Source organism: Lepisosteus platostomus, chromosome 6 (genome assembly GCF_059453375.1).
Source record: "Lepisosteus platostomus isolate fLepPlt1 chromosome 6, fLepPlt1.hap1, whole genome shotgun sequence".
Taxonomy (NCBI): domain Eukaryota; kingdom Metazoa; phylum Chordata; class Actinopteri; order Semionotiformes; family Lepisosteidae; genus Lepisosteus; species Lepisosteus platostomus.
The window spans coordinates 66,562,007-66,583,386 of record NC_142616.1 but is presented as its reverse complement, the minus strand read 5'-3'; the positions used below and the strand labels follow the sequence as shown (position 1 = coordinate 66,583,386).

The 21,380-nt window shown below is 53.8% G+C and overlaps 3 protein-coding genes across 4 annotated transcripts; 1 reads left to right on the top strand and 2 right to left on the bottom strand.

Annotated features, from left to right (window-relative positions):
• Positions 1 to 893: 893 nt before the first annotated feature.
• On the top strand, positions 894 to 4,765 carry LOC148662180 (uncharacterized). Its single transcript, XM_088637047.1, has 4 exons — positions 894 to 1,160; positions 2,667 to 2,819; positions 3,235 to 3,444; positions 4,215 to 4,765. Exons 2-4 carry the CDS (start codon positions 2,672 to 2,674, stop codon positions 4,355 to 4,357), a joined length of 501 nt encoding a protein of 166 aa, XP_088493173.1. The 5' UTR covers positions 894 to 1,160; positions 2,667 to 2,671; the 3' UTR covers positions 4,358 to 4,765.
• A 431-nt stretch (positions 4,766 to 5,196) lies between these two features.
• Positions 5,197 to 20,721, bottom strand: hyal3 (hyaluronidase 3). 2 transcript variants are annotated; one of them, XM_088637044.1, is made up of 4 exons: positions 20,644 to 20,721; positions 9,107 to 10,095; positions 6,622 to 6,711; positions 5,197 to 5,895 (listed from the first exon to the last, which is right to left on the bottom strand). In XM_088637044.1, exons 2-4 carry the CDS (start codon positions 10,085 to 10,087, stop codon positions 5,596 to 5,598), a joined length of 1,371 nt encoding a protein of 456 aa, XP_088493170.1. In that variant the 5' UTR covers positions 10,088 to 10,095; positions 20,644 to 20,721; the 3' UTR covers positions 5,197 to 5,595. The 2 variants fall into 2 exon arrangements, with proteins under 2 accessions (XP_088493170.1, XP_088493169.1); XM_088637043.1 differs by lacking the exon at positions 20,644 to 20,721 and adding an exon at positions 15,978 to 20,637.
• On the bottom strand, positions 11,522 to 20,738 carry naa80 (N-alpha-acetyltransferase 80, NatH catalytic subunit). Its single transcript, XM_088637045.1, has 2 exons — positions 20,644 to 20,738; positions 11,522 to 12,746 (listed from the first exon to the last, which is right to left on the bottom strand). Coding segments are annotated over exons 1-2 (807 nt in total). The 5' UTR covers positions 20,646 to 20,738; the 3' UTR covers positions 11,522 to 11,941.
• Positions 20,739 to 21,380: the final 642 nt, after the last annotated feature.

The following is a 21,380-nucleotide window of genomic DNA, read 5'->3' as shown; positions in this document are numbered from 1 at the left end:
CAAATGCTTTCTTAATCTGCATTTACGTGAAAGTCAGTAGCGACCAGTATTGGAGGATTCTGGGTGTTGTAGTTGTTTGTGTTTCAAAGACTCTTAAAATCCATCGCTGGATCTTTTAGAATTTCAGAAGCACATGTGTTGTTAGCGTTAACAAGTTAATACAGCTGTAAATTTACATTTTCAGTCCTTGTTAGAGTATAATGGTGAACAGTACTGTAGTATTAAAATAAAATATTCAACTTTTTGCGTGTATTGCGGTAGAATAACCACACAGTGTCACTCTATCGCTCGTTTTTTGCCGTTACTTTGGTGCTACAAAGGATCGTTTTTGTTTGCAATATTATGTAACTATATGTAGTTTCAAAAAGTAAAAATAATATTTTATTATTAACCTTTCTGTGCATGACATAATCACTTAGTTCACCTCAAAACTCTGATTAGCAATTGGCAGTCATTAGTTATTATACGATTAACATATCCATTTTTGAATATTACAGGACACTGTCCTGGGACACAGCCCTGTGTGAGAGTCTGGGACACTGTCCTGGGACACAGCCCCGTGTGAGAGTCTGGGACACTGTCCTGGGACACAGCCCCGTGTGAGAGTCTGGGACACTGTCCTGGGACACAGCCCCGTGTGAGAGTCTGGGACACTGTCCTGGAGAGATCAGCCGTGTGAGAGTCTGGGACACTGTCCTGGCACAGAGTCGGGGCAGGTCGGAGAGAAAGAGAAGGAAGTGTTAGTTTTGTGATCATGGTGAGTCCTCGGATGTCATGCAGTGCCTTCTCTCTGCGCCGGAGTTTGATAATTGAATCATCCCCCTGCCCTGCTATTTATAACTCCCCACATTCCTGCTCCTATTTTAGGACAGGGGCTCCTGCTGTTGGCCGGGGCTGAGTGACAGAGGGAGAGGGAGAGGGAGGGAGGGAACAGGGCCTGGAATCGTTCCCGAGAAGCTCCGCGGGCTGGGGAGAAGCGGAGAGTTTCTGTTTGCAAATGTTTCGGCTCTTCCTCTGACTCGGATGCGTCTCTCTCTCTCTCTCTCTGAGGTCCAGGCTTCCTGCACCGGGACTGTTTTGGGGACAGGGCCTCCTTCTTCAAAGACACCCCTACTTCTCCAACGTGGGACGACACATTTTTTTCGAGACCGGGTAACAAGGTAAGGGGGTGGGGAGTAGGGAGGAAGAGGAGCTGTGGACTTGGTGGAATTAATGCTTTAAGCTTTTACTGCACTTCAGAACTTGTGGACTGGAGATGCTTTGAGCTCAGTGTCCAGAAAAGGGTTGACTGTCTGAGAAGTAGGTTACAATGGTAGTCAAGAGACAGAGCTGCCCAAAAGTGGTTGTTTCAGTGCTGTCTTGACTCAGTCTGGGAGCCCGATCATATGATCCTAGACAGTGACGCTTCAGGGAAGGATGGACTTTGCTCTTGTGTTGGTATGAGAGGTATTTTTGGAAAATGAGCTTCTTTGTATGAGCTGCAGGGGTGGTTCTAGGAGGGAACCGGGGTGGCTACTGTTGACTGCTGGTCAACCTGCCCCCAACCCCAAAAACAAAAACAAGTGACACTGAATCCTGAGGCCTGGCCCGACAAAGACTCGTGTGACTAGACCCCTCTTGTCTTGCCGAAAAGTAAAATTTTAGGGTTGTAAGATCTGCTTCAATCAACTATGGGAAGCCAAGTAGCAGATCTTCTCCTGAATATTGTGCTTTGCTCAAGTCAGATCATCTATGAGCAATTCGTACTGCAAGCTCAGTTTAAGAAATGACTAATCACTATGCATTCAGCTGCAGTTCGAGGGAGTTAAGGTCTGGAATAGCTGGTCTTGAAGTTTAATGAAGTGATGAATGACATCGCCAGCAGGTGTATGGAAGGCGCAGGGTCAGGTGCTTGTGACCAGCCCCTGGGGTCTGCTCACACCTGTCGGCCCCCTGCAAGATCACTTGACCCCACAGCATCGTGGCTCCAGGCTACTACAGCTCTCCATCACACTGCCAATCAGATCAGCACTCCAGGATAGTCACCCCAACACACTGCCAATCAGATCAGCACTCCAGGATAGTCATCCCAACACACTGCCAATCAGATCATCTGGGATAGTCACCCCAACACACTGCCAATCAGATCAGCACTCCAGGATAGTCACCCCAACACACTGCCAATCAGATCAGCACTCCGGGATAGTCACCCCAACACACTGCCTATCAGATCAGCACTCCGGGATAGTCACCCCAACACACTGCCTATCTGATCAGCACTCCGGGATAGTCACCCCAACACACTGCCAATCAGATCAGCACTCCGGGATAGTCACCCCAACACACTGCCAATCCGATCATCTGGGATAGTCACCCCAACACACTGCCAATCCGATCAGCACTACGGGATAGTCACCCCAACACACTGCCTATCAGATCAGCACTCCGGGATAGTCACCCCAACACACTGCCTATCAGATCAGCACTCCGGGATAGTCACCCCAACACACTGCCAATCAGATCAGCACTCCGGGATAGTCACCCCAACACACTGCCAATCAGATCAGCACTGATTTTTGTGTTTATTGTTGAAGATCTGAAAGGCACGTTGATAAAGTCTAGCTAGCTTTAGGCCCTCAGCCATAATACCGCCTTCCCCTTTCTCTCCGTCTGTCCCTCCACGACAGAAGCCATGCTAAAGGCTCCGCCCTCCCCCGCAGCGGGATTCGTCCGCATCAGTGACCGGGACCTGACCGAAATCGAGCTGCATTCCGTCGACTCCATCGCCGACCTGCACCGCTTCAACGGCTGCGCCGATCCTGGCGCCAAGACGCAGGCCGGTGAGTGCTCCTGACCTCTCCCAGCATGCACGCGGGTTCCCACTTTTCTCTGTCTGGGGTTCCGGGTGGGGGGGGCGAAGAAGCCGAGACCGCCACAGCGGCAGGCCTCGGCACGACAATCCCCGCGATACAACAGAGTCACTACCCTGAGCGGGACACAAGGCCGGAGGAATTCTCACCGGGCCGTCAGGGCCGGACTGTGGACGAGACCGTGTCGGACACATGAAAATAAACTCACTTGAGAACGTCCTCACGTGTCACACCGGCAGCTGGGATTGTGGAAGAGGCCCGGATAACGGAGGCAGGCGTTTGGGATGATAGGGATGGACGTTTCCGGCATCGCAGGGCAGACGTACTGGCGGAGGGATACCCGAGGACCGAACTGACCTGGCCTGTGTCTCCCCCTTTCCCCCAGGCAGCAGATCTCCCCGTCCCCAGCACGGCTCCTCCAATGGGAACCTTCTGGCGCTGGACGCGCCGGCTGTCTGTCAGACCGGATACCCAATGAGGCGGCGGTGGGGCAGGTGCTGTGCCTGCTGCACCCCGGGGCTGTGCCGGTTCTCCTGGTTGTGTGTGGCAGTGACCCTCCTGCTGGTGGCCCTCGCGCTCATCTTCTACTTCCTGGGTGAGGGCACTTCCTGCCAGGAGCACGGTCCCTCTGCCGTCTCCTGGTTCCATCAGAGTGGGGGGAAAGTTACCTCTCAAAAAGAGCCACTTACTGCTACAAAGGGCTGCTTCCCTCTGCTTGATCATAAGATGGGCAGAAATTGCCTTAAGGTTAAGGGCGGCTCAGTGCCTTGCAGTGCTTGGGCCCTGGATTCGATTCCTGGAGTGCTGTCCGCGTGGAGTTTGCGTGCTCTCCCCATGGGTTCACATGGGTTTCCTCCCATAGTGCAAAGACAGGCTGGTGGGTTAGCTGGCTTCTGGGAAAAGTGGCCCTGGCGTGAGTGTGTGCGTGTCTGTATGTGCCCTCTCCTGGGTGCACCCTGCCTCGTGCCCGTTGATCGCTGGGATAGGCTCCAGCTCCCCCACCGCGACGCTGAACTGGATCAAGCCGTTAGGAAATGGACAGGTGGATGGACCAGAGTGAGAGTGCTCCGGAATACAATCCGGACTGGTCTTTTTCGCCCTGAGCTTTTGGCCCCTGTTCTCCAGAGCGTGGTGTGAGGTTTAGAAGCTGGGCAGGCTGGCGCCCGTGCCTTCGAGGCTGTTGAAGGGGGCGAGCGGTGGCGAAGGTGTCCAACTGGAGTAAAGTCCAGTGAAAAGCTCATTAGAGGCAGTGTAGCATGACGAGGGAGCACGCTGAGAAGACCACGCCAGCCAGCCTGCCGTTTTCAGCTTTCTAAAGGTTGTAAAAGCCAGCTCTCCCTCCCTGTCTGTCTGTCTGTCCTGCAGTCCAGCAAGCTGATTCCCTGTACGCCCTCTCCCAAGCCTCATGGGAGAGGAAGGCGCTGTCCCGGGAGGTCTCTCAGCTCCTCCCTGCGCTGCAGGAGCTGCTGCGCAACCTGACTGCCACCAGGGGGCGCCACAGTCCCTGAGGAACCCCCCCCACCTGGGACTCGCAGCGACTGCGCAGACCCAGACCCAGACCCGGACCCCAGACCGGCTGGCTCAGGCCCGGGCCCACAGAGTCAGAGCCTGGCCGGGAGTAAACCGGAGGAAGAAGGACGAGCAGAGCCCGATCAGAACGCGCACCCCTGCACACAGCGGTGACGGCCATGCCATGCTGTACACATGCCCGGCTCCAGGTCCTTGTAGGCCCTGTGATGGAGGCGTTTTTCATGGTGTTGATATCTTTTACTTTCCTTAACAAAAAATGACGTTGACATGACTCTTCCTCTGTGTGTATTCACTGTGCCCATTCTTGCCAGATACACATACATTTATCCAGGGAGAGAGATCTCTGTTACAGCTTTTACCACACAAATAAAAAAGATTGAAATCTTCCCCCGGGCCCTCGGCTCAGAGCCTGCCGTGTCTGGTGGATAATCCCACCCCCCTGCTTCGGGGCCAGCGTCTGCGTCAGACCCTGCAGGACTGAGCCCAAGGCCGAGCTTCCAGGTGCAGGCGGCATGGCGCTGCAGGTGATCGCTGGCATTATAAACACCAGGACTGAGAAAAACCATAATTACTGTCAAATTATAAACCCTAACAAATCTGAGAGATTGTGCATTAAAGGTATAATTGTTGATTATCAAAGCTAAAGTTCCTGGTTTATAAAGCAATGTGAAATTAATTAAACTATGCTAACGAATCACTCATGGCTCTTCCTGCAAAGTTCAATAACACCCCTCCGCATTCCTATTGGTTTGCGTGCGAGGTCAAAGGTCAGGCCCACGGCCCCCTCAGAGAGACAGGCAGCTCTAGTGCGGCAAAGTAAGCTGTAGACCTTTTTTATTTTATTTTGCAAGTATGTCTGCAACAGCACCAAATTGCTACACAGTGGTCATCTGTTGGTTGTCTAAGTTTCTAAACAGATAAGAAAACAAAACCCCGCCCCTCTTCTGCTTTGAGCGATGAGCAATGCCAACAGATCCGTTTTGACAGAAGAAACGTTTCTCAGAGACCTTCACTGGTTTGAATTATAACCACTAAGCTTATGGCTCCCCCTCCCCGTGACCCTGAAGTGGACGAGGTGGTGAGAAACTGGATGGATGGATGGATGGATGGAGGAGCCAATAAGTCACTGTCTAAAGAGGGGCGGTGCCTGCGCTCGAACCCGACTCGGAGACTTTAAATAATGGCGCCAGTCGTTGATGTTCAGCAGTCTCCCGGGCTAGAAGGCGGCTGTGCTTTCACCCCCTGCGCTGGGCAGCCTGTCCTGGCACTGGGGTCCCGCCCAGCCCTGGTAGCACACACAGCTGAAGGCGGAGTCCCGCAGGCCTGGGGGCGCGACCTCTCCCGGCGACCCCAGGCTGGCGGGGGGCAGTGTGGCGCCGCTGTGGGGGTCCCGGCGGGCGCAGCGCCCGTTCCCGCTGCACTCCAGCTCGCTGCACCGGGCGGCGGCCGCGGTCAGATTCCTCACGTAGCCGCCCAGGTCTGAGCTCACGTAGTCCCGCAGGGTCTCGCAGCGGCGCTGGACACAGACAGAACAAGTCAGCTGATGTCATCAGCACACGCCGCAGTGATGTCATCAGCACACGCACGCAGAGACAGACTGACAGTAATCACTGCAGTGATGTCATCAGCATATGCTGCAGAGACAGACTGACAGTAATCACTGCAGTGATGTCATCAGCACACGCCACAGTGATGTCATCAGCACACGCTGCAGAGACAGACTGACAGTAATCACTGCAGTGATGTCATCAGCACACGCTGCAGAGACAGACTGACAGTAATCACTGCAGTGATGTCATCAGCACACGCTGCAGAGACAGACGAATTGCTGCAGTGATGTTTCCACCACGCACCACAGGGACAGACAGTAATCTCTGAAGTAATGTCATCAGAACACGCCACAGACTGAAATGCCACTCACTGACAGTAATCGCTGCTGCGATGTCATCAGCACACTCTGCAGTGATGTCATCAACACATGCCACAGGGACAGACTGACAGTAATCACTGCAGTGATGGCTTATTGATTTATTCATTAAGAAATTAATTTAATTTTGGGTATTAAGAGTTTTGTTCCAAAAATTACTTAATGTAACCAATCTCCTGCTTGACTGATTACAATGAAATTATCCTGTCTTCAGAAAGCCCTGCTGGACTGGGCCCGGGAGCAGATAAAGTGGTATAAAATTATGGAAAGACAGACAGATGTTTAGATGAAGATGAACGTAAGGCGGCATCTGACCTTGGAGCCAGCGAAGCTCAGATCTCCCCACAGCACCACGCCGGCCGCCCCCAGCGCCGCACTCTCTCCCAGCGTCTGCTCCAGCTCGCTCTGGAACCAGCACGACACAGTCACAGCCTGTGTGTCACCCCCGCCTGCGTCTCACACTGCCTGTGTGTCACCCCTGCCTGCGTCTCACACTGCCTGTGTGTCACCCCTGCCCGCGTCTCACACTGCCTGTGTGTCACCCCTGCCTGCGTCTCACACTGCCTGTGTGTCACCCCTGCCTGTGTCTCACACTGCCTGTGTGTCACCCCTGTCTGCGTCTCACACTGCCTGTGTGTCACCCCTGCCTGCGTCTCACACTGCCTGTGTGTCACCCCTGCCTGCGTCTCACACTGCCTGTGTGTCACCCCTGCCTGCGTCTCACACTGCCTGTGTGTCACCCCTGCCTGCGTCTCACACTGCCTGTGTGTCACTCCTGCCTGCGTCTCACACTGCCTGTGTGTCACCCCTGCCTGCGTCTCACACTGCCTGTGTGTCACCCCTGTCTGCGTCTCACACTGCCTGTGTGTCACCCCTGCCCGTGTCTCACAATACACACGTCTCACAGTGTCCATGTCTCACACTGCCTGTGTGTCACCCCTGCCTGCGTCTCACACTGCCTGTGTGTCACCCCTGCCTGCGTCTCACACTGCCTGTGTGTCACCCCTGCCCGTGTCTCACAATGTCCGTGTCTCATACTGCCTGTGTCTGAAACTGCCTGTGTGTCACTCCTGCCTGTATCTCACACTGCTTGCGCGTCACCCCTGCCCGTGTCCCACAATGCGCACGTCTAACAATGTCCGTGTCTCACAATGTCCATGTCTCATACTGCCTGCGGCTGAAACTGCCTGTGTGTCACTCCTGCCTGTGTCTCACACTGCCTGTGTGTCACTCCTGCCTGCGTCTCACACTGCCTGTGTGTCACCCCTGCCTGCGTCTCACACTGCCTGTGTGTCACTCCTGCCTGTGTCTCACACTGCCTGTGTGTCACTCCTGCCTGTGTCTCACACTGCCTGTGTGTCACTCCTGCCTGTGTCTCACACTGCCTGTGTGTCACTCCTGCCTGTATCTCACACTGCCTGTGTGTCACTCCCGCCTGTATCTCACACTGCCTGTCTCTCACTCCACTTGTGTCTCAGGAATCTTGTATACTGTCTCACAGAGACTATAACCCTTCTCCGAGTGGAGCTGTGCTTGTTTTATCCTTAAAACAAAGAACTGGATTGTTCTGACAGCCCTGACAGTTTGACAGTCTCCCCTGCTCCGACATCCACACTCACAGGCGGCTGGAACAGGTCGGTAAGGGAAGCACAACACGGTTTTCCCGCAGGGAGTGCAGGCAGTCTTGGCTGTCAGAGGTACAGACTGCCGGCCTGTGGCACTGAGTGATGATGGGAAAACGGCGTCTGGCCGTGAAGCCCCCCGCAGGACCGAGATCTATTCCTGGCGTGTGACGGCGCGTTCACTCCAAACCCGGATCCCACAGGGAGCCCCAGCAGGAGTGAATGAGGAGACGTGGGGAAACAGGCCCATGTGCCCCGCCCCCCTCCCCCTGCTGGCCAGGGCCTGTAACCCCAGCTCTTTTGGGAGCGACAGGTGTCCGTCCACGGAGCCCACAGGAGCGTTGCAGTGAGCTCCAGAGCCCCCCGGCCCCCTGCAGCCGCTGTCCCCTGTTCCAGCAATGTATCATCTGGGTCCAGCTGCTCGGCAGGCTGTGCTTGAACTTGGCCTTTCTGGGCCAAGTTGAGGCATTGCTCGGCAGCGTTAAACGATGCTGACAAGAGAAGGAAGGTGTTTCCTTTCGTCTCTTTTCAGCCTGGAATAAACCTTTAACTTGTTCCTGTGCAGCCCACACGCAGCTCCCTCCTTCAGCTACTTCAGCATTAAAAGATGCCGTGCTGCAAACTCACCTACAGTAGGCGTGAAAACAACTCGGCACGGGCTGCTCTCGCCAAGATGGTGTTGACGTGACCACTGAGGGTTTAAGGTTTTGTTGTGCGAATTCTCTGCCGTGCAGCTACTTCCTTTGTCACTAGAAAGAGCTCACTCTCCCAGCCCCCACCAGTCTATCTATAAACAGTGACGATCAGGATGTGTCTACAGATTTGTGGTCTGTCAGCGGAGGCCAGCGGATCAGGTGTACTCGGTGCAATCGCTGATCTGACGGCATGAATTATTGTCCCAGGTTGAGCCAAACCAGCCTCAAAAGCTACTTTTCAGTGGGTTTTTTTTTGTTCCAATTGGAACGGAGAAGCTCCAAACAAGAGTTTTCAAAGCAGAACAGAACGTCACCCCGCCCCACGCATCACGCCGTCTGTCTGCGCCTCGTCTGCGGCGCTCTGCCTCTGTAAAGAAGCAGAGGCTTCTTAAAACCCAGCGGCCCGCCGACCTGAGACAGAAGCTCCCAGGAAATCGAACCCGACCCCACCGGGGGAGGTGGGGTCCGCCCGCCGAGCCCTACCTGGCTGAGATAGTGGAGCGTGTGCGCGTACGCCACCCTGGCGTAGGGCAGCACGGGCCGCGCCCGGCGGGCGGAGCCGGACTTGGACGCCACCCTCATGGCCTCCAGCAGCCGGTGGCGGACGAAGAGGGCGGCGGCCCCGGAGGAGCCCAGCCGGCGCGTCAGGTAGACGCTGGGGTAGAGGGCGGTGGAGCGGCGCCACAGCCAGTCCAGCCGGTCGTTCAGGCCCGGCGCCCCGGGGTGGCACCGCCCGGAGTAGCCGGCGCCACCCTTGTAGTAGTTGTAGCAGTCGGGGAACCCGTAGAAGCCCCAGAGGCCCCCGGGCCGCAGCTGCACCCCAAGATCGAGGGTGCGGGACATGAGCTCTCGGGCGCCCGCCTCAAACTCCCGCCGGGCCGTGGGCGCCACCTTCCCCTCGGGCAGCTCGGGGCGCCGCGCCCTCACCAGCTGCTCCGACGCCCGGCGGTACTTCTGCTTGCGCCCCCAGTTGCGCGCCCACAGGGGGCGCCACTCCTCCCAGTCGATCACGGCCAGCCCGCGGAAGTCGGGGTTCAGGGCGGCCCTCATCTGGGCCCCCGCCTTGCCCAGGTGCCGCCCCAGGGGGGCCTGCTGCGGGACGCCGCCGTTGACGGCGCGCCCCCCGGCGCTGATGTAGGGGTACAGCCCCAGCCGGCTGCGGTAGAAGATGGTCATGTTCTGGCCCAGGAACCTGCCCCGGCGGTTCTCCACGATGTCGAACGCGTCCAGGTCAAGGGTCACGCCGTACCGCCTCTGGCACCGCGCCGTGGGCATGTTCCACACCACCACGAAGGGGCGGCGGGGGACGAGGGGCGGGGAGGCGGCGGCCGGCTCGTCGCGGGGCGCCCCCGAGTCGCCCCGGACCCCGGCGTCCGGCAGCAGGACGAGGAGGAGGAGGGCGGAGCCGCCCCCGAGCGCCGCCGGCCCCGGGCCCAGCAGCAGAGCCAGGACTCCGCACCGCATGGTCCTTCCTGCAAACACACAGAGCGCTGTTAAACTGGGGCGCCCATGTGCCCCCGACACCCCGCGGGCTCAGAGAGCGAGACAGCACGGGGGCTCAGGCGTGTGATGGAGCCACCAACGGGGGGAGGACACTGGGCCCATCCAGCTGGTCCAGCAGCCAACTGGTTCCAGGGTCTTGCCCAGCTTGGCTGGGAAGCTCCTTTCATACACCTACAACCCTTTGGGTGAAGCAGTCACTCCTGTTCTCTGTTCTACGCCTGTAATCGATTTCTCCGACGTCTATGTTACCACACCATGCTAATTCAACAATAAAACAACAGTAATAATCCCGCACACTTACACAGCGCTTTTCTGGACACTCCACTCAGAGTGCTTTACAGGTCATGGGGATCCCCTCCACCCCCACCAGTGTGCAGCCCCACCTGGATGATGCTCCAGTACACTCCCCACACACCAGCTCTCAGTGGGGAGGAGAGCAGAGTGATGGAGCCAGTTCAGAGAGGGGGGTTATTAGGAGGTCATGATTGGTAAAGGCCAGGGGGAGATTTGGCCAGGACACCAGGGTTACACCCCTAATTTATTTTTTATTTTTATTTTGTATTACTGTACGTATTCTAATTTTTCGTCTATTCTGGTGTCTGTTTTATTTTGCTTGTGTTGGGCTGGACTGCTGTAACATCAATTTCCCTTCAGGATCAATAAAGTCTTTTCTATCTACTCTTCGAGAAACGCCCTGGGATTTTTAATGAGCACAGAGAGTCAGGCCCTTGGTTTTTATCTCTCATACGAAGGACGGCACCTTTTTACAGTAAAGTGTCCCCATCACTATACTGGGGCATGAGGACCCACACAGACCGCAGGGTAAGCGCCCCTACTGGCCCCACTAACACCTCTTCCAGCAGCAGCCTCAGCTTTCCCAGGAGTCTCCCATCCAGGTACTGACCAGGCTCACACTGCTGAGCTCCAGTGGGCAGCCAGTTGCGAGATGCAGGGTGATATACTGTAGATTCAAGTTCTCTTAAAATACTGCAGCAGGAGACTTTGAACAATTTTGGTTCCATTTCTCTCTGGGACACAGGGGAGCTTTTAAACGCGAGAAGCTCCGTCTGTTTATACTGCAGCGTTTCGTAAAACCCCACGACGTCACACAGACATCTGCGGTAGAACAGGGGGTGTGATACTGCAGGCACTGCCTTGCCTCTAGAAGAAGCCCGGTACCACCAGTCCGGGGTCCAGTCCACCAGTACAAACACTAGTACTTCAGATGCTGGACCCAGCTGCAGTACCGCCAGCCAGATTCTAGAAACATTTCGCAGCGGTTTCCTAAATACGGACGCGAAACAGAAACGATCCTGCTTCTGCCATCCAGGCATCTCTCTGCAGGGAGACAGGATGCACAACACCCTTGTGGATGCTCACATAAAGACAGGAGTCTTTTTCAAGTCAAGCTCAGTGATGTTTTAATGTGAAATTAAAATACAAGGGAATATCGCAGCTGCCAAGATGAAGGCCTCTCAGGTGGCACAGCTGGTGTCGAACCCGCAGCCGTTTCTCGCATGGCAGCTGGCAGGTCCGATACGGGACGAGTGAAAGGAGTCCGGTAGCACTAGTGTCCAGGCTCTCTTCCCGGGCTGGTGGTTACACACCCAGCGTGCCAAGGGAATTTTCTTCGGGAGCCTCCAGGGCTCGGATGTCCTGGTCCTGCCTCCTCCTCCCTAGCTGCTGGTCAACGTTCGAACCCGCCATCGTGCCATCTTGACGTTGATCCACTTGGCATGACGCCCTCTTCACCGCCGCGGGGCGAAGGAGACGACTTCCTCCTGTCTGGGTCGACATCCCGGATCCCGGGTCCCCTCAGAGGTCTTTCTGCATCCAGAAGACAGGCCGTCCCCTTGCATCCCTGTAGGGCGTCCCCAGCGCGGCCTGAGGGGAAGACGAGGAGACTGCGGGCTGGAGGTGGGCGGAGAGGGGGGGAGGGGGAGGAGCAGGGGGGGCAGGGTGGCACAGAGAGGCCTTAGGAGGACCCAAAGAAGAGAGAGGGGGGAGGGGCGGGGCCAATGGTGCAGTGGGCGTGTCCGGGGGAGGAGCCTGCGAGGGAGTGGTCACAGACAGGCAATGGGGGCCATTCCGGGGAAGGGGTGCCACCGCCGCCGCCGCCGCCATCCTCGAGTCTCCCCCTTCCGCTGGCGGGCGCGAGAACCTCTGCAGGACCTCCATGGGCACGAACGCGGTCATGGCGCCGGCGCTCTGCACGGGCCGCGAGGGGCCGTAGCCCAGGCGGGCGTAGAAGCACTGCTGGTCGTGGGTGGTGAGGCACAGCCTGCGGAAGCCCCGCCCCCGGGCGTAGCGCTCGGCCGCCTCCATGAGCGCGCGGCCGAAGCCCCGCCCCCGCAGCTCGGCCGCGACCACCACCGACTCCACGAACAGGCTGCCCTCCTGCCCCACCACCAGGGACAGCCTGGCGTGGCCCAGCAGCCTCTCGGCCGCGCCGGCGCCCTGCAGCAGCACCAGGCTCACGGGGAAGCCGTCGCAGGACTGCTCCAGGGAGTGCCGCCTCGCCCCGGCGCTGCGCCGCCACTCCGCGTTCAGCAGGTCGGCGCACGCGGCCAGCAGGTCCGGCCGCCGGTGCAGAGGGACAGCCTGCACCTCCCCATCGCACCTGCAGCCACAAGACGCAGACAGCAGAGAGGGAGGGGACCGCGTTACACATCAGCAGTCCTGGGAGCCCCCCGCCATATGGGACGCCCGCGGCCTTCACCGAAATCTGCAGTCAAGTACTTAACTAGGCCCAGCCCCCCTGTCATGACGCGTCTCGGCCCCGTCTTTGCCACGATGTGGCAAACGACCTGGCGCTTGCGCTACAGATACCAGCCAGATGGACGAGCGTTTTCCGCGGGGCCCCGCCCAACACACGCAGCCAAGGTCATGCTCGTCACCGCCGTGTTTGTGTCCCCTCCGTTGTGTGCTTAGTGTTCCGCCCTAGGGGACTCGTGCTAAACCTCCCTGACCCCCTCGTGCTGCAGAAGGAGAAACAGGCGGGTCTGAAATCCTCCCCGCGTCTGCATCGGTCCCGACGGCACACAGACGCGCTCTGTTGCGCCGCACTGTGCAGGCCAGGAGAGACACCTCTGCCGACTCACGCGCTGGCTGTTCTGCAGGACGCTTTGCTACTGAACAGTGAGCGCATGAAAACCCCGTCACAAGAAACACGGGTTACTTAAAACGAAAAAAACAGCCCTGTTAACTCTCCTGCAGCTGTTTGGTAAAGGAAGCAGAGCAGCAATCTGTAAAAGGAGAAACACCTCAGGCGAGACACAGTTCCCCAGATATTAACTGATCTTGGACTGGTTCCAGGGAAAAAAAAGTCCGTCTGGACCCAGTATCAAGCCCGGTCCGCTCTCTCCCAGGAGCCTCAGGGAGGAGTGGGGGCAGAGAGCTTTGTGGCTTGCTTCACGGCTGATCTCTCAAACCCTGATGGCACTGTGGAGAATCGCCACACACATCCTGCTAGCTTTCCAGTCAAACACCTCCCACACACCCGGGACCTGGCCCCTCCACTCTTTGAGGTGTCTTGGTCTTAGATTTCGTGTTGAGCGCAGAGGATTAGGAAACTGCAGACACTAGCGACTTTGTGGCTGATGGTTCGCCACAGCTCTCTGCTCACACCTTACAGTGCTCAGACCTCAGAGAAGCCACTTGTGAGAACCGTCTTGTTTCTTCCTTGATCTCAGAGTGACAGTGCAAGACTGTCACCTTCAAATGAAAAGGCCACCTTCGAATTTGCATGAGGAAAACCTGAAGCTTAAAAAAAAAAGAAAAACATGCCTGGAGAAAGCACAAATCCATACAGAATACCGATTATACTGTATATATAGAATATTGTTCTTTACATATACAGTATACAAGATATTGCAAACTGGGTTGGGAAGGGATTCAGGGATGAGGGGATATGGGACAAAACTGGATTTCTTGTGCCATGTTGAGACAAGATGTCAAGCTGCTCAACATTACAAAGATCTTAGCAACCCAGTGAGCCCAACAAATGACCCTCAAAACTGTATTCAAATTGTTCAGATACCTGAAGAAACTAACCGATCGCGTTCAGAGAAACCACCATATTTAATGTGAAAATATCCCCAAGCTTCAGACTTCCACCGCGTGTGTCTGTTGGTGTCACAATCACAGCCAAAACTGAGCGCAAACGGCGCCCCCAATGCTTTGCCTCTGTTTTGCGAACGGGCTGACGCAAGATGCTGTTTCAGCAGGTCAGTGTACAAGGTGTCCTCGATGCTCGGCACACTCCCACAAGCAGCAGTCAAAGAGGCCGGAGCTCCTGGGCACAGGTTGGAACCACTGGCCAGTACGTCCAGCCTTACTCATTCAGACTCCCATCTCCTCTCTACCACACCAGCAAGCCCACCCAGCCCAGGGCACAGGGGGCAAACACACACCAGCCCTGCACCTGCTGGCTTCCACACTGGACACTGCAGGTCTTCACAAGGACGCCCAGCTCGATTTCTCCCTGGGATTTGTGCTATGACACAACTTCTGATGAATAATAATTGATAGTCTTAAATGAGCCAATTCCCCACTATCTCCAGCTCACTCCTGTGCACTGTAGGTATGGTTACCACATACAGCGCAGTTTGGGACATGACGTACCCACGTCCCAAACTGCACTGTATGTGGTTAGTTCGGTGAGCTCCCTCCCCAAAGCCTCCCTTACTGTTTCGACAGACAGTTAACCGTCAGTCAGCTTGTGCAGCTCTGACCTCTGACACTGGAAAGGTGGACATAAACAGCACTGGGCACCAGCCTGGCACCCGCGAGCAGTTTGAGTAATGTTGCTGTGTGCCCGTCCGTGGGTGTCTGAGGGTCTCGGTAGTGAGCACTTTTGCCCGTCGGTCTTTCTTTTCACTGGCATGAGGAAGCACACCCATGCTTCTCACCAGCACTGGATGACCTCACGGAGCCTCTATCACGAGGACACCGGCTTTAACACACTGCACAGTGCGCACTGCAGACGTCTGGTGCTCCCAGACCTGCTGCTTTCAAGAACAAACTCACCCCAACATTGAGTTCAACACCCCAGCAGAACCACGCACCCCAACACTCAGACGTTGCTAACAGAACTGGTGCAGAAATAAGCCCAGATTTTCTATCACTTGAAAAATTTCTATTACAGCTCGCGTCCAGTTTAGAAGAGAACTTTGTAGAAGGAAGAACCAAGCACTTTATTCCAAGAACTTATGCTCTAGATCATTTACATCCTAGAGCCCTGGAGTCTAAATTCTAGCCTTACATTTTCCCACCCGGAGTTTTGCGTAGCTGCAAAGTTATGCCATCTTCAATAAAACAGCCCTGAAACTATGAAGCAACAAAATTTCCATCTTGTTCTGCGTCTCTTCCTCAGCCGAGAGATGTGCTGCACAACCTGCTCACACAAGGTTGTGAGAGCAGGGTTCGGGCTGGTCCTTTACACAAAGAGTGGTCTGGGTCCGGAACAAGTAGCCCAGCCACGCTGTTGAAGTAGAAGCCCGTTTCTTTATTTCAAGAAACAGCTGGATGAGATCCTGGGATCGATTAGCTACAGACAAAAAGCACCCTTCTCCCCTGTTTGTGACCGGTCTTCTGTACAGCTGCACCACAGAGCAAAGAGGAAACATCACCCAAGGAAGGCTACAGCTCGATCACCTGCAAACACTAATGCCGATATGGATCAGCCACTAGTAAGCTGAAGAGCTGAAAAGAAAGAAGTCCAGAAGGCGAGAGCCAGTCTGGCAGTGGTGTCTGTCCATGTCCTGTGTGCCCATCGAACGCACAACCAACAGATTTCGCACCGTGGGCACACAGCAATGCGCACCGGACCCCTGGCACCTCGGAGACTCACCTGATGAGGAGACGCAGCCGTGTCAGAGAGAGAGATGTGGGGGTCACAGGCCGACAGACAGACGCACAGCAGCAGGCAGAGAGAGAGAGGCTCGCCGAGCAGACAGCAGGGCGAGGAAGTGAGGACAGAGCCTGTTGCAAGCGCCTTCTCACTGACGGTCACGAACTGCAACACCCAGCGGGGCTGGAGCTCGACTGCCCACACCGAGAAACCCCACCTGCTCAGCCTAGCATTCGTCATGATAAAACTAACAGCGCCACACACATATATCTGTTTTACCCATACTCGCATACGTTTAGAAACATCTTGACTTTTTCACATGGGGCAATTGCCACTAATCCCACTGCTGCCCCCATAATTATATTGTACAGGACATGCATCAACACGTGTGCTGTCATTTGTAACTGATTATTTAACTGGGGTGTACTGTAAGTGAGAAACGTACTGGTCAGTGTGCTGGAATTTATTTTTTATGCACAAAACATTCTTTCTTTTTTTTTTACATGCAATGACTACGTAGAGTGTCTCCTAGCACTTTACCTGCTAGCGTTGGGGGGAAAAAAATCATTCTGGGGTACGTCATAGTCTTTCGCAGGCATTTCTGTACCGTTCTGACTTCTGTGTTGTTAAAAGGCGCCCCAATGTAAACTGTATCCTTTTTGTTTTAGGTCAAAGCACTTCAGATAAAGTCACCTGCCAAATCCATTAATAAGAACCACAATAATAAGTTTACTGCTTCTCTGTTACTGTCTTTAAATAGAATAGAAGTTTCGATTCCAAATTCTGCAGCGGTAAAACTGAACCAGGGCTTTTTGTTTTATTCTTAGTTTGCTTCCTCCTGAACAAGAGCTGAGTTTTCTACAGGCAGGTTCAGGAGGAAACACATGATCTTAGTGGCTCTGTGTTAGCTCTGAGTGGGGCACCTGCCTGGGCAGTAGGGTGGGATAGTGGGTAGGGCTCTGGGCTCCGAACCCAGGGGTTGTGGGTTCAAATCCTACATCGAGTACTGAGCCCTAACGTAGTTAACTCAGATTGTGAAGCCCAGCATTGGCCCCTCAAGGAATCTTAGCAAGAAGAAAGAAAGGCTAATTAAGCAAATGATGAGTTCGGCTGGGTAATTAAGGGCTCAGGTGGACAACCAGAAAATCATGGCCATACAGAACAGGAGCTATGCTGCCCAGCTCCAGTGAAGTCCTGCTGCATAGACGAGTCTCCAGATCATCACTGTCAACGAGAATGTGTTTTCAGTGAACGAACGGGATAAATAACGCAAGGTCAATAAACAGCCAGTGGCACCTAAAAACTGACTTGACTTCTGCATCGATAACAGACCACTGTTAGTGTTGCAAGAGCCGCACAAGAGTATCTCTCCATCAACAGCACTCAAGTTTCAACAGGCAGGGCTTCTTGAGCAATGCTTCGGAGAGCAGTGTCTTCTTCTTCACCCCCTCCTGAACGTCTCCACAGCCTGCAGGGAGGCAGGAAGGCGTCTCCTGCAGAGCGCCGGAAGGCTGCAGATTCTCCTACCGCCAGAGCCCTCTTTTATTATATGAATGAAGTCCCTCTGGACAAGCTGAAGTCTGTCCTTGTTCTTAGGAAGAAGGAGATGTAAAGAAACCTATAGGCCCCTGCTGAGCAGCACCCCTAGAGGCCCAGAGCTCGACGGCCCTGTCTCCCACACCGTCAAGACTCGCCTGCCGACAGGTCTAGAGCCAGGCCAGGGATGGAGGTCAACCCAGCGGAGGTGCGCACTGCAGCATCACTGCAAGGGAGTGCTTCTGGGGGTGAGGCCTCCCACCGTCTCACTCTGCACGACACCCCTGCTGGATTAAAGCAGTCCTCCTCTCTCCTGGTCCGAGAGAGCCGGAGCCGTCCGCTGTTCATCTGCCCTGAGCTCCGAGGGGAGCAGCGGACTCAATTATGAACTGGCCTGGACTCGATTACTATTTTAGTCATCCAGGAGATAAGAGTCGCCTGTAACCCTGCAGGACTGTGGCTCTTCTGGACCACGAGCGAGGATCACTGACTGCTGTCCTGGGACAGCGCCGCCGGGGAGAGGCTGGGAAGCAGGGAGTCTCAGTACAGGTGCTGGTGACCCAGGGTCTCAGACCTTCATTCCAGAAGTGTTCACTGTTAATTAAGTGCACCAAAAATTGGCTAAATTACCATCTGTTTTCACGGTTCATTGCTTGCAAAATTTAACAGTGAACGTGATATTGACGTTAATTGAAGAGTAAAAAATAAAAACGACACGGTAGCTTTAATTAATGAAAACATTAACCAGGAAACTGGTACACGCATCACGCTAATGACCAACTCTGTCCGGCTTTTAAAAAAGTTAAAGACGGTGTGAAAAACAGGGTCTCGGCAAGCAAGTGGGGCTCATGACAATCTGTCTACGTGACTGACAAGCCTCTCGCAATGAGCATCTGGAGGCAAAGCTCTAGCTACAAGGATGCACCATCTCCCCAAGAGCAGGGAGCATCACGAGCCTTTCTGAGAAGTCATTCTGACAGAGATAAGGGCGTGAAAACCTACTGCGATATTTTCCACATCTACCACAGAGCTTCCCCTGTGAACAGCAGCTCAGCCTTCTTCCTCTCCGGCCAGCAAGGGGCCAAAGTCTCAGGGAGACACGGCCGTTTTCGGGGCTAGGCTACGGCTGCAGTTTCCAATATTAAACTGAGGCCCTGATTACTCGGTCATTAAAAGATCCTGGCTCTGGTTGTAGGACTAGGGGTGTTAGCTGTTAACCCCAGTGTCCGGGCTGAACCCCACTCTGGTCTGGGATGGTCTGTCCTCCCTGCAGTCCCCCCCCCCCCGAGTCCCCTCTGGTGCAGCAGCTCCTGTCTCCTCCCCCTGTCCTGCAGGTGCAGAACGGCTTCCTCGTTCCCCCTCCTATCTGTAGAGGAATGAAATCCCTAGGGAGCGAAGAGCTCAGGTGGAAAGAAACCTGCAGGATCTCCTTGGTGAGCGTTTTGTGAGCTCATCTCTCCTCCCCTCCCCCCTCCCCATGAGAAGGACAACTGCTTCCTGTGTGCGATGTCATTCTCAAGCTGCCCGTTCAATAAGTCTTTTTGTGGCACATAAATAAACGTTTTGGGTGCCTCTGTTAAACGACGAAACCAGATCTTTCTTTTGAAAGCACAAAAATAAAAACTGTAGGAAACCACACCAGCATCTGAACCACAAGAACACGTTTAAAAATGTCCTGCTTTTCCACATCATTGCTTTGTGTACATACAATGTAGCCACGTATGCTTTTAACCAAAACTTTTTCAACTTAAATGCAGCAGGAATTAATTCTTATTTTGCAGTAATCTAGTTCAAACTGATCAATCCTGTCTTTATCCTAATTTGCATTGCATATTCATTGCTTACATTGTCAGTGCTTTAGAAGTGGTTATATAGAGCTGTGTGTAATGAATATTCAAGTATTTATAGTCCTCAGGGGCGCTGAAACAGACAGCCTAGTGGATTCCAACAGGAACAAAAGGGCAACAGACCAGAGGACACAAGCAGGAAACTGCAAGGAAGTGCATTTAAAACCAAGAACAGGAGACACGTCTTTACACGAAGAGTTGTGGAAGTGTGGAACAAGCTGTACAGACAGGTCTTTGAAGTCATTTGTTCTGCCAGAAGAAGAGATTTCCACATCAATAACCTACTAGCAAACATGCTAGATATGGACCAAAATACCTCTATTTTGTGATCTTATATTCTTATGAATGTTATGGTTGTATATTTAGCATTAAGAATGCTGATCAAAGTACCAGCTACAGCTACACGTGGCTGAGAGACTGCATGCAACCCAGGAGCAAAAGTATGAAGAAGCGAATCTACATGCATGAAGAAGCAGGGGTTTTACACACTAGCAGCCTTGCCTTGAGGGTCCTAAACTCAGATATGGACAGACAGGCGTTAATCTCCCCCTGATTAAAAAAAAAAGTGCCTTTGAACCTTCAGGTCGTTATATTCACACACAACCCTGCACTTGGGGACTTTCTCCTTCTGCAGCATTGGTCGCTGATTTCTGAGGTCCAATGAGCCGCATAAAATAACGGGTTTACCAAACTAAACCACACGGGAATTTCTCTCTCTCTCCCCCCCCCAAATCGGCGGTCAAGTCGCGCCCTGTGTCTCAACTGAGCGAGTTTACCAGAAATCTTAACTACTTCCCGGCCGAGCCCAGCGGGTGCTCAATGCACTCTGAAGAAACACCGTTGCCTAATACGCCCGGCCTCACAAACACGTTTGTGTTACTCCGGGATACATCAGTGACTAAACAGCATCAGACAAGCCAGGTGCCGGCAGCTGCGCATGTGTGGGCTCTGCGGGAGGCGCGCCGGACGCTGGTGCTGTCGGTACGGAAAAGGCGCAACCGGAGCTTTTGCACAACGCAGCTCTGCCGTCAAGATATGGGCCTCGGCGACGTAGTACGAAAAGGGCGTGAACGTCCCCTTGCGCGAAAAGTGTTTACAGGCGCCCACGCGTGACTGCCGCCGTCCGGGGCAAAAAGTATTCATTCCGCAGTCGATTCCGCTGAGCGGTCACGTCTCCCGGCCTGTGCCATTCATTGGGATTTTAGACCTCACTGGTGCAATCGTAGTTTGCAAAACCATGCACAGCGCACTCCTTAATCGTCCCCCCCAACCCTTTTACGTACATGATCGACTCCACAAGGCTGCTGCACCGGTTACACTCCGGAAGTCCTCTCCCTCCGTGTGTCTCGGCCTGCTGGGCGTGAAAACAGTCTGGTGTTATGCGACACCACCACATTCAAGACCCGGAACCCCAGACGGCCGAGACGCACAAGATGAATATTTTTTTAATTTATTTATTTTTATTTAAAAAAAAATATTAAACATAGAGAAATTTATAAATACAAATACAACAAGAGGATCAGAGTCATGTACAAGAGAAAAAAAACGTAGCAGAAAAAAAACATTTAACTATCAGAGGTAATTAATTATGTGATCAAATTGTATATTTTAAACTTATCATATTTTCCTCGCTTTAATATTTCTCAATCATTTATAAACTTAAGTTTCAACATGCATGCGTTCCCTGTAAAAAAATAAAACTCCGCACACAGTTTTATACAAAAAAAAAACGTTTTTCTTTTAACAACATTTCGAGTACCTCTGGCATTCATGAAAAAGACATACACAAAAGCAAATAACTAACTCTAAGACTGTCTAAACTATTGAGTTTTTCAAAGAACCAGAACTATAACAGTCCTTAACACTTAACTACACCATTCCAAACTAACACTAAATAAACACTAGTATATACTGGTATAACAAATAAAACCAAACATAATCATTAACTGAGCAGTCACTGGGTAGATGAATATTTGACCAAGAGCAGAAGCAGCAAAAACGACCTCAGCCGAAGGAAGCG

Excerpts from the sequence above, each read along its gene's own strand:
- LOC148662180 (XM_088637047.1), top strand. The coding sequence starts at position 2,672 with ATGCTAAAGGCTCCGCCCTCCCCCGCAGCGGGATTCGTCCGCATCAGT. Across the intron at positions 2,820-3,234 it reads TGGCGCCAAGACGCAGGCCG|GCAGCAGATCTCCCCGTCCC; the intron begins GTGAGTGCTCCT and ends CCTTTCCCCCAG. Across the intron at positions 3,445-4,214 it reads GCTCATCTTCTACTTCCTGG|TCCAGCAAGCTGATTCCCTG; the intron begins GTGAGGGCACTT and ends TCTGTCCTGCAG.
- hyal3 (XM_088637044.1), bottom strand. The coding sequence starts at position 10,087 with ATGCGGTGCGGAGTCCTGGCTCTGCTGCTGGGCCCGGGGCCGGCGGCG. Across the intron at positions 6,712-9,106 it reads CGCTCCACTATCTCAGCCAG|AGCGAGCTGGAGCAGACGCT; the intron begins GTAGGGCTCGGC and ends TGCTGGTTCCAG. Across the intron at positions 5,896-6,621 it reads TGAGCTTCGCTGGCTCCAAG|CGCCGCTGCGAGACCCTGCG; the intron begins GTCAGATGCCGC and ends GTCTGTGTCCAG.